The sequence below is a fragment of the Lissotriton helveticus genome, chromosome 4_1 (genome assembly GCF_964261635.1).
Source record: "Lissotriton helveticus chromosome 4_1, aLisHel1.1, whole genome shotgun sequence".
Taxonomy (NCBI): domain Eukaryota; kingdom Metazoa; phylum Chordata; class Amphibia; order Caudata; family Salamandridae; genus Lissotriton; species Lissotriton helveticus.
The window spans coordinates 1,538,651,573-1,538,663,897 of NC_136063.1; the positions used below are offsets into that span (position 1 = coordinate 1,538,651,573).

General features: G+C 45.7%; 1 protein-coding gene across 1 annotated transcript in view; it reads right to left on the reverse strand.

Annotated features, from left to right (window-relative positions):
- LOC144829227 (thread biopolymer filament subunit gamma-like) overlaps positions 1–12,325 on the reverse strand; it is a 57,855-nt gene that overhangs the window by 18,300 nt on the left and 27,230 nt on the right. The window contains exon 6 of the mRNA XM_078688159.1: positions 2,449–2,669. Coding sequence (XP_078544285.1) covers positions 2,449–2,669 — 221 coding nt within the window. The remainder of the gene's footprint in view (positions 1–2,448; positions 2,670–12,325) is intronic.

Below are 12,325 nucleotides of genomic sequence, written 5' to 3' on the forward strand. Positions count from 1 at the left end.
CTTTGTCAGTGTTTTCCTATTTTCTCTTCCTTCTTACTCCCTTTCTCTCACTTGCCCATATGATGAAAAATAAGTCTTGGCACCAAAAATAGGATATCCAGTGCCCACCACCAGATGTCGTCGGTACAAATTAAGTATTGATAAATGGTAAAGTAGGTGTGAGTTTGCAAGGCTGCTTTAAAGATCAATAGCCACTTGGGCTGGGGTAACAGTTCTATATTTCCTTGGGCTTTGCCTTGACGTCACTATTATGTGAAGTGTAAACTGCATGGACCAAAGTTTAAGAGTCAGTCCCTTTGGGTCCTTGTCCCCAGTTTCAGACCCATACACAGCAGGGCAGGTATGGACTCAGACTCGAGACAGTTGTACAAGTGCCTGATGAAAAACACAAACAGGTTAGGCTGGCCCCCTACGATGGGAACCCCGCTGTCTGAGCTATCTAGGAGTCCACATTTATCACGACCCGGCCGACCTTCTAGACGGCAATATTGGCCGGTGTATCCGTGCCCTGAAGAGTTGTATTTCCTTCTGGGCCACCTTGCCCCTTTCGATGGCAGGCCGAGTGGCACTCCTGAAAATGATTGTCCTGCCGAGACTGCTCTATTTCTTCCGAACCCTCCCCGTATGGATACCAGGATCGACCTTCAAACACCTGAAAACGATATTGGTGTCTTTCCTGTGGGGTACGGGTAGGCGTAGGATCGCGCTGGCGACACTAACCCGCCCTAGAGACGAGGGGGGACTAGCAGTCCCGGATTTTGAGTTATACTACTTAGCGGGACAGCTGCAGTGCTTTACGCAGGAGGTGGCGAGAGTCTATCGGGGGCCAGAACAGGACAGAGAAAACGGTACTCCTCGCCATGTCCTGGCGTGTATAACTCTACAACAGAAGTTGTTCTTGAGGGGACTCTCACAAGAAGAGCGGACATTCCGACTATGCTGGAATCGTACGCAGAAGCGGGTCGGGCCCGGTCACCCGTATGCCCCTGAAATCCCATTAGGCATGGTGACGGCACTACCGCACGGCGGAGACTGGTCGGGGTTACGCATTTGGGAAGAAGCAGGGCTCCAGATGCTGGGCGATTTATACGAGGACGGAGTGCTATCCCCATACCAGACCTTACAAGAGCGGTACGACCTCCCCAGAGGTGACTACTTATTGCACGCGGCGGTGGTGAGAGCCATGCAGAGGCACTGGGGTGGTGGCCTGTCGGAACCCACGACAACTCTAGCATGCCAATACACGATGATGGCGGCGGGTACGTTTAAAGCCGTCACATGCCTCTACCGCAGAATGCTCTCCGAAACACTGCTGCCTCTTACATCGCTTAAAACTAAATGGGAAGAGGACCTGCAATTAGACATCCCGGACACGACATGGGCGCAGCTAGTGAGTAGAACTAGAAAGAGCACCAGGAACGCGCGCTTTCAGCTAATACACCTCTACATCCTCCACAGGGCCTACCTCACCCCGCAAAAAATCACTGCGTACTTTCACGTAGCTGATGCGGCTTGCCCTAGATGCGACCACGTGGGGGCTGACTTGGTACATATGCTGAGAGGGTGTCCCGCACTCCAAGATTACTGGACCACCATTGGAGAGACTTTGAATACGATTACAGACAGGGAGCTGCTCTATGACAGTGCGGTCACTATTTTACACTGGTTCCCCCACACCAAAAAGAACAAGTTATCCAGTAAATTCATAGACATGGGCTTACTCCTTGCCAAAAGAGAGTTGACTAAAGGGTGGAAATCAAGGGTGGGACCAACACACAGGAGGTGGCTGCACGAATTCTTAAAATGGGCTACTGCGGAGAGCACAATCCGTTATCAATTGGCCCGCTGTAACTCGGATGATAAGGCACGGGAGGCGGCGATGGCATGGGAAGTACTCGTACAAGCTCTCAGAGATAACACACTGGAGGAAGAAGAGATAGAGGAGGTGGGAACAGATCGGCCACAACAACAGTAAATGGGCCTACGACACTACCAGGGATACCACACACGCACTATAACACGAATGATCCGGATTCCCAGACCATGAGTGGTTACAACTGCACCACACACAGATGCTGGCACTAGTGGGGGTGGGGGGGGTTGGGAGTTGTAGGTTAAGGGGGGGGACAGTTGCGACATATGTATAACTACACTGGAACATCAGGGTTACTTCACCCACTGTAAAAGATAAAAGCAGACGCCACAGAACACTTAACATTATTGGAGATGGTCGGAGTGATCTGTATGGAAATCTATATTGAGCGTTGGCGCCGCCCTGCCTCCGGGATGAGGGCTAAATGGCTGTGTTTTTCCCCGCATCTCAACTACCGCTCAGTAATCAGTGCTTCTGCACCCTCTAATGATGATTGTAGCCCTAATATATGTATTTGTTACTCTGCAATAAAAATTGTTTGACAAAAAAAAAAAAGGTTAGGCTGGCCCGCTTACTTCAGATCTCCTGCTTCCAAAAGTTTCCTGTAGTTCGAGATCTCCACGTCCAATGCTTGTTTGATGTCAAGCAGCTCCTGGTAGTTCATGATGACTTTGTGGAGCTCTGCTTTGCCGGACTCGATGGCAGCTTCGTAGCTGGAAATTTGGGCCTGGGCCTCTGCCACCCCCACGGTGATACTGGCTGACGCCTCTGCGAGCCTGCTCTCTAAGGCGTAGTTCTGTGGGACAGAGAGTGAGAAAACATAGAGGTAAAGAGGATTAAAAAGCTAATACAAAGGGTGAAATGAAGACAAAGAAAATAAGACACAGAAAAATTGAAACCGAGAAAGGACAGGAGAATGAAGGGAGGAAAAAAAGAAGAAAGACAAAATATACCTACGAAAGAAAGAGGAAAATAATAAGCAAAGAACAAAAGAAAGCAAGAAATAAACAATAAAAAAACAAGCAAACATGGGAAAGAAAGAAATCAGCAAAGAAAAAAAGAAAGAATGTCAGTGGCGACTGGTGAACTTTGGAAGTGGTGAGGTGCAAAACCAAACTATGAATTGCCTGGGAAAGTGAGGTTAGAAAACTGGAATTCACATCTCACAACGGATTTGAAGAGGTTGCCACTTGTGTAACATGAGAATTTGTTTAAAACAAAGGAATACAATTGTGCATACTCCTGCGCAATTTCTTTTCTAAACTTACCAAAAATCATTCGCGTTTCTAGTGATTTTTCAAAGTAAATCATTCTGATAACAATCTTGGTTTGCCAAGTAAGCCTGGCCTCCCTGGGAGGGCAAGCAGCAGACAAGGGGGCCAAGGGTTGGGTTATCCCCCACTTTTGTTTAAATGAGTTCTCCTACCCCTTAGTACATGCATATTACGATGACAGGCTGGCACACTGAAAATAATGGCAGCTGGTCAGATAGTAATCACACATTGCTCAACTCCCAGAGGGGGAGAGAGAGGGGGTCCTAGGGAGAATATTTAAAGACCCAACAGTTTTAATCCCCAATCCTACTGATAAATAACACAAGAAAACTGCTGGTCTAAATAGGAACAAAGGAAGGTATATGTAACCATACACCCGGAACAGAAGTAAGCAGAACGACCCACATTAAATGACTCATCAGTCTAGCTGTGAATAGTAATAAAAGGTTGATAGAGCCATTACAACTTCATGTCAGGAGAAACCCTGAGGAGGGCAGAAAAATAAGGATTTCCATCAACTGCCCTTGGTGGCCAGTGTCATCATTTGGAAAACCAAAGGCGCCCTATGTCACCTCAGCTCTTCTGGCAATGAGCCAAACGTTGATAGACTAGGCGTATAGTGACAGGGAAGGAAAGTGCAGTGCAAACAATATAGATGTGAGTGGATTAAAAAAGATACAACAGTGGTCCAAAAAACCTTTATTGATGACCACTGGTGGACTTATTAAAAGATAGTGTCGGTTTTGAACTAATCTACCGAAAATGGTCTACTAGTTTTAGCCGCGCTGTGGGTATAAGAACCCCGGCTTTCTTCAGGACCTAAATAATTTTGCTACTGCATTAAGTGTAGTGATGAAAACAGTGAAAACAGAAACAACTAAAAAATATCACAGCGATAAATGTATGTGACCAATCACAATACCTCCATACAGGATGGATGATAGTTCATACCTGTTAGAATAAAACAAGCATCAAGAGCAAAATCCACAGTGCGAGTGCTGTCTCATTCATTACCTACTAAACTGTTCTGGGTTACCAAATAGAAATACAAAAGTAATACACTCACCTATCCTGCATGAGGTAAAAAGCCTCACCTCACCTGGCTCTGACTCAGGTCGAGAAGGAGGCACCGCCCTACAAGATGGGAGTAACAAATACAGGACACACCAATAAGCCACACATACAATCAATTATGTGTAAGGGCAAACTGTTATAATAGGGCTAGTTTCTAAAAATAGAAAACAGAGATTAAATAAAGTAAAAATAAAAATAATAAAATTCCGTCTGTCCTCAAAGTCAGATATAGAAGAATTGTAAAGTCCATATATAATGTTCCATCCAAACCAACCCGAAATCCCAAGTGAGGCTGATGTTCAAGGCTCTGATCCCAAAATGTTCGAGATGTCAAGACATTATTCAGGGTCCCAATAATGCTTACCCATACCCAAAAATAGTATTAGTAAAGGAACGAACAGTTTCATACAGAGTAAGAACACAGGCAGGGTCTGCAGCACCGGGAGGTATGTTTGTGCCCCGGCGTGCTGAGTAGTCCAAAGAGCCATTGATCAATCGGACCGCACCGAGTTTTTTTAATCAGAAATGAGGAGCGCAATGGAAGCATTGCATTGTTGTAAAATAGAGCACAGAGCGTATCGCATAGCACAACGCTTACCTCACCGTCGGTACCCCAGGTATGTCCTGAGGCAGGGGAGGTAGCGTTTCTCTCCAGGCGGCCGCCATTAGTGCAAGTCACGGGAAACCATGTGACCCATGACATCAATGAGCCTGAGCCAATAGGAGATTAAAACTACAAAATGACGTCATCGGACTGTCAAATGTAGTCAGCTATGTGTCTCTTCCGATATGCCTTCAAAGTATGCGCCAGAGAGATCTATCGGACTCTCGTATGTCGGAGCAGTCTGGGATTGAAAAAGAAGTTAGTTCAAAGTGAACATTATTATAAAGCCAAACGAGGAATTCACCAAGCGAGCATTAAGGTGATAATGTTCCTTTCAGTGTTAGGGAATGTTATAGTAGTCATGGGGTGAGGGGCTAACCTGGGCATGTATTGTTGAGTCTGCTCAAATAGTCAGAGTCTTGTCCATAATGTATAAGAATTGTATAAATGAAATTAAATTCATACATTTTACTCTCATATGTATAGATGTTAATATACTATAATTGAATGTATTACCCAGGACCAACATATTCTTTCGGATCCCATCTGTCAAGAAGGTATTCATAGAAGTGTCCAAGGAATATCGTCATTAAGACCTTGTTTATCACTTTTAAGCCTGAACACCCATCTCTGTTCCTTCTGGAATAGATATTTAGTCTTATCACTCACATGGGGGGGTATAGTTGGTTTCTCCAGGACTGTCCAGAAAAAGTCTTCTGGTTTGTGTTTAAGCTCTAAAAAGTGTCTCGTGAGTTTGGTATAGGATTTGCCACAACGAAAAGTACTTTTGTGTTCCAACATCCGTTGTCGTACTTTCCTTGTGGTCATACCCACATAGCGTATCTTACAAGGACATTCAATTAAATAGATTAGGTGGTCGCTATTACAGTTAGAGAACTGTGTCTGGATCCAAGGTCTTTGAGTACCAATGTCTAGGGTTTTGGTCTGTTTTGTCTGAGGGCACATAGAGCAATTTCCACAAGGGAAATGACCTTTAACCGGAGGTAAGTCCCATAGGGTGTTACTCATGCTGGATTTCATCAATGGCCTCGTGTGTACCAAAGCATCTCGTAAATTGCGCCCTCTCTTAAACGCAAAAAGGGGCATGGAATTGCTCAGAGTACTGAAGGTGTTGACAAAAGTCAAGCCTTGGAACGCATGACTTTTGTCAACACCTTCAGTACTCTGAGCAATTCCTTGCAAAAATGCATCCGAAAGAACTGGCGTTTTTTGAACACCCGAAATGACCGGATTCCCACGAGGCCATTGATGAAATCCAGCATGAGTAACACCCTATGGGACTTACCTCCGGTTAAAGGTCATTTCCCTTGTGGAAATTGCTCTATGTGCCCTCAGACAAAACAGACCAAAACCCTAGACATTGGTACTCAAAGACCTTGGATCCAGACATAGTTCTCTAACTGTAATAGTGACCACCTAATCTATTTAATTGAATGTCCTTGTAAGATACGCTATGTGGGTATGACCACAGGGAAAGTACGACAACGGATGTTGGAACACAAAAGTACTTTTCGTTGTGGCAAATCCAATACCAAACTCACAAGACACTTTTTAGAGCTTAAACACAAACCAGAAGACTTTTTCTGGACAGTCCTGGAGAAACCAACTATACCCCCCCATGTGAGTGATAAGACTAAATATCTATTCCAGAAGGAACAGAGATGGGTGTTCAGGCTTAAAAGTGATACACAAGGTCTTAATGACGATATTCCTTGGACACTTCTATGAATACCTTCTTGACATATGGAATCCGAAAGAATATGTTGTTCCTGGGTCATACATTCAATTATAGTATATTAACATCTATACATATGAGAGTAAAATGTATGAATTTCATTTCATTTATACAATTATTATACATTATGGACAAGACTCTGACTATTTGAGCAGACTCAACTATACATGCCCAGGTTAGCCCCTCACCCCATGACTACTATAACCTTCCCTAACACTGAAAGGAACATTATCACCTTAATGCTAGCTTGGTGAATGCCTCGTTTGGCTTTATAATAATGTTCACTTTGAACTAACTTCTTTTTCAATCCCAGACTGCTCCGACATACGAGAGTCCGATAGAACTCTCTGGCGAATACTTTGAAGGCATATCGGAAGAGACACATAGCTGACTACATTTGACAGTCCGATGACGTCATTTTGTAGTTTTAATCTCCTATTGGCTCAGGCTCATTGATGTCATGGGTCACATGGTTTTCCGTGACTTGCACTAATGGCGGCCGCCTGGAGAGAAACGCTACCTCCCCCTGCCTCAGGACATACCCGGGGTACCGACGGTGAGGTAACCGTTGTGATATGCGATACGCTCTGTGCTCTATTTTACAACAATGCAATGCTTCCATTGCGCTCCTCATTTCTGATAAAAAAACTCGGTGTGGTCCGATTGATCAATGGCTCTTTGGTCTACTCAGCACGCCGGGGCACAAACATACCTCCCGGTGCTGCAGACCCTGCCTGTGTTCTTACTCTGTATGAAACTGTTCGTTCCTTTACTAATACTATTTTTGGGTATGGGTAAGCATTATTGGGACCCTGAATAATGTCTTGACATCTCGAACATTTTGGGATCAGAGCCTTGTACATCAGCCTCACTTGGGATTTCGGGTTGGTTTGGATGGAACATTATATATGGACTTTACAATTCTTCTATATCTGACTTTGAGGACAGACGGAATTTTATTATTTTTATTTTTACTTTATTTAATCTCTGTTTTCTATTTTTAGAAACTAGCCCTATTATAACAGTTTGCCCTTACACATAATTGATTGTATGTGTGGCTTATTGGTGTGTCCTGTATTTGTTACTCCCATCTTGTAGGGCGGTGCCTCCTTCTCGACCTGAGTCAGAGCCAGGTGAGGTGAGGCTTTTTACCTCATGCAGGATAGGTGAGTGTATTACTTTTGTATTTCTATTTGGTAACCCAGAACAGTTTAGTAGGTAATGAATGAGACAGCACTCGCACTGTGGATTTTGCTCTTGATGCTTGTTTTATTCTTACAGGTATGAACTATCATCCATCCTGTATGGAGGTATTGTGATTGGTCACATACATTTAACACTGTGATATTTTTTAGTTGTTTCTGTTTTCACTGTTTTCATCACTACACTTAATGCAGTAGCAAAATTATTTAGGTCCTGAAGAAAGCTGGGGTTCTTATACCCACAGCGGCTGAAACTAGTAGACCATTTTCGGGAGATTAGTTCAAAACCAACACTGTATCTTTTAATAAGTCCACCAGTGGTCATCAATAAGGGTTTTTTGGACCACTGTTGTATCTTTTTTAATCCACTCACATCTATATTGTTTGCACTGCACTTTCCTTCCCTGTCACTATACGCCTAGTCTACCAACGTTTGGCTCATTGCCAGAAGAGCTGAGGTGACATAGGGCGCCTTTGGTTTTCCAAATGATGACACTGGCCACCAAGGGCAGTTGATGGAAATCCTTATTTTTCTGCCCTCCTCAGGGTTTCTCCTGACATGAAGTTGTAATGGCTCTATCAACCTTTTATTACTATTCACAGCTAGACTGATGAGTCATTTAATGTGGGTCGTTCTGCTTACTTCTGTTCCGGGTGTATGGTTACATATACCTTCCTTTGTTCCTATTTAGACCAGCAGTTTTCTTGTGTTATTTATCAGTAGGATTGGGGATTAAAACTGTTGGGTCTTTAAATATTCTCCCTAGGACCCCCTCTCTCTCCCCCTCTGGGAGTTGAGCAATGTGTGATTACTATCTGACCAGCTGCCATTATTTTCAGTGTGCAACCCCTGCTCACCTCCTGGTAGCTTGGCACGAGCAGTCAGGCTTATCACAGAGGCAAGGTGTAAAGCGTTTGCGCAACACACACAGCGGCGACACACTAAGCACACTACAAAAGAAGCTCCACACAAGGTTATATAAAAATAGCCTTTGTATTATGTAAAACACATTAGAATCACCATCACAGATATATACACTGTGCCAACTGGCACCAGGTCATAATTTACAGGGGATTATGTACAGGACAGCGCCAATCGGGCCACTGGCAGAACCATCACAAAAACAATTGGAAATACATCCAGTAATAAATGTTAGACAGCCAGTAGCTACTGGCATAATAATGACCTCAGCATTATCTTAGGCCTAAAACATCTTACACATAACATTTGCGTTAGGCATCACATTAGCATAAAGCACCGTATGCAACATAAACATCAGAAGCATAAACATATTATGCATACTCATTAGGCATAAACACATTAGCAAGACAGGAAGTCATCTCCATAATGAATCACCCCTTGCGCAGGTATGAACATAACTGCACATTATGCCAAATCTGGTCCTCTGTGCACCTTAGTACACACTTAGCAACATCATGTGCCCCTTCTAACATGACCAGCTCCTGTTACCTGGTTGCACCCCATACTGGCACCATCCTGGGAATCAACACCCCTCAGGGGGACACAGAGCTTCTGCCACCCCTCATGGAGGTTCCTCCCTCTGTTTACCCTCAGGGGCCTCCGTCGAGGTCTGGCCCAGTTCAGGGACACTATATCATGCACAAAGGGGTAGGTGTGCCACTCTCCCGACCTCCGCAAAAGAATGCCCTCGATGTGCCTCTTGCAAGTGCAGCGGCCCACTATCACCCGGGGCAGTTGTTCTATTTAGCCAAGGTAGTGCCCCTGTGAGGTTCCCACTGGGACCATAGTCTGCTCGAGTGGGCTCCGTTATTGGCAGTGCGCCGCCCGCCTCCTTAGACCCAAACTCACCGGGTCCTCCATTCCAGCCGACTCACCACGGGGCTGCTTTCAACGGACGGTGCAGCTCTGCTCACCCGGTGCTCGTTGGTTTCCCACTCCTGCGGGGAGTGGGGGGAAAAGCCTCCTTGGTCCTCCGGCAGTATGCAGGGCTCTTCTCGGCCACACGAGAGCCCCGCCTGACTATGCCTGACTTCCTGTCCTGCGGCCTCTCCTTCCCAGCTGCGATAGGCTCCTCTGGGTCCTGCCTCCAACCAGGCAAATAGCCTGACTTCTGGTGTTCCTCGGTGCGACGGCAATGCGGGGTGGGCACCCGCTGATGAACTCCACATGGGGGTAGGCTCCCACTAAACCGGCATCCATGTGGGGCAGGCACCCGCCATAAAAGAGGCAAAAACGCGGGGTGGGCTCCTGCCGGGAGCACACAAACAGCGGGTGGGCACCTACTCAAAGCAGCATTCACGCGAGGTGGGCTCCCGCTTCTCAGGAGACCATTCGCGGGGTGGGCTCCTGCTAGGAACCACAATAAGCGGGGTGGGCACCCGCCAATTAAATAGCCAAAAAAAAGTGGCATAAACACAGAATGGGCATCCGCTCTTCCCAGCAATGAGGGGGAACCCCACCATCGGGATTCCCCCTGACGAAGTTGCAGCTCAGCGTTGCGGAGCCCACACGCTCCTTCTGTTGGGCAATTAAAATGTAGCGCCCACGAGGCGCTAGAAGACAGGAATTTTGGAGGCAATGCTGGGTAAGACAAGCTGGCAGTAGGGCAGCTCAGCAGAACAGGACTACAGTTCCTGGAAACAATCAAATCCAGCAGTGTGGCAAACCTGGCGCAGCAGTCTTCACTCCAACAAATGTCTCTTCCTGGTCCTGCAGGAGGGCAGAGGGGCAAAGTTGGGCACAGGGGCCAGCACGCAGGGTCCCGCGGCGGTTCCTCCTGGCAGAGTGTCCCCTCCAAGTCAACACAAGCACACCCTCTCATGGGGTCACAGCCCCTGTATTTATACACCCTCCTGCCCTGCTTCTAGAAAGGGACAGAAACTTCTGGAAGGGTCTTTGGGGAAACCAGTCCCAACTGGTCTTGGGGGAGTGTAGAGCACTTTGTTTACCAGGCGTCCCTTCTCCCTTTGTGAGCTGGGGCTTGGTAATCAGACACACCACAGGGGGCGGAGCCAGCATTGTACAGGGCAGGCACAGACCTATTCAGGGTCAGGGGACTTCTCCGCCGACTACTCCAATTGCAGATCTCCTATTCAGCCCGACACTGACTCACCCTGCCCTCCCTGGAGCCGCCCACACCTCACCGGCCCCGGTCACTTCTAGAACCAGACGTGCAATACACAACAGGCAGTCATGCACACAGCACCATGTCAGGAAAAAGGCAAGGAAGGAGGCAAAAGGTTCAGGGATGACCCTGCAAAAAGGGCCAAGTCCAACAGACATCACAAGTCTACTGATTTCCACATTGCCTACAAAAATGCACTGATATGCCCTTGTACTCTTTTATTTTACAACAGTCACATAAATCAAAAAGGTCTTTAAATGAGATTTTTAAAAATTATTCACTCTCCCTTGACAGCGACAGCAATAATGCCCAGAAAGCAGAGAAAATCCACAAATGCACATCATAAAGGGAATTTCTTCAAGGTGGCCTGAGATTTGATACTTAATTAAACTTTGCAGGCAACATCGCTCAAACCACGTGTTACCCTTCTGCAATCTATTTCCATTTTCTCTCCCAAGTCTCTGGCACTTTTTTGCTCTCTTTTATATTCACCCCTTGGTCGTTTTGTTAGTCTCAATCCTAATCTTATCAGGCTGCGTTTCCATACATTTATCCGGTGATCTCACTCATTGTCACGTAGGTGGTATTTCATTCACTCCTCTGATGACTTGGTCTGCAAGTAATCCCTTCAATTTTGGTCTCCATTGCCTAGTCGCTCTTTGCATCCAGGGTTGACCTCTTAAAAATCCCTTTATGTAACCACTTGGACCAGTGTCTGCTGTTTGGATGACCACTTCCGCCCAGGTCTTGAACTTTTGTGTGGTAGCCGAATGTATTCGGTGAGCCTGATTCACAAAGGTAAACTTACACATTTGTGTAAGTTTAGTCTTTTTTTGGTATTCATGAACTACGAGTTATTAGTAAGTTTATACTGTGGAGACTCTGCAGTTGTAAACTTACCATTAACTTGCAGTTTTTTAATTAAAAAAAGAGTAAATTTACACAAAGGTGTAAATTCACCTGTGTGAATCTGGCCCTGATTGTTGTAGTCTTGCTTCATAACTGGAGACACTCTCCATAAACCTTTGCTGCGGCCGTCGTGAGCACTACCTTTGTATTGCTGCACACGTCCGTTGCTTGACGCGGCCCGCCCACTTAATCAAATCGCCGCACAGCGGCAGAATTGCTGCCGCGGTTAAGCGGTTAATGACCTGGAGGGAGGTGGTCACCCTACTGCTGCTCACTCTGTAATTCTTTACCTGGGCCTCTCAGGGACTTTTCATCTTCTGCTGACTCTTAGAGATCAACATAATTCAAACAACAAAAGTACACAGTAAAATACAACGCAGTTAATATATTAACAATAGATTTAAACAAAGTGTGTAATAAAAACAGTACAATTGATACATTAACAATAAATTAAAAACAAGATCCAAAAACTCAATACCCACCCCCAATGATTGTACCAATTTTGTGGCTTAGACATGAAGCAAAA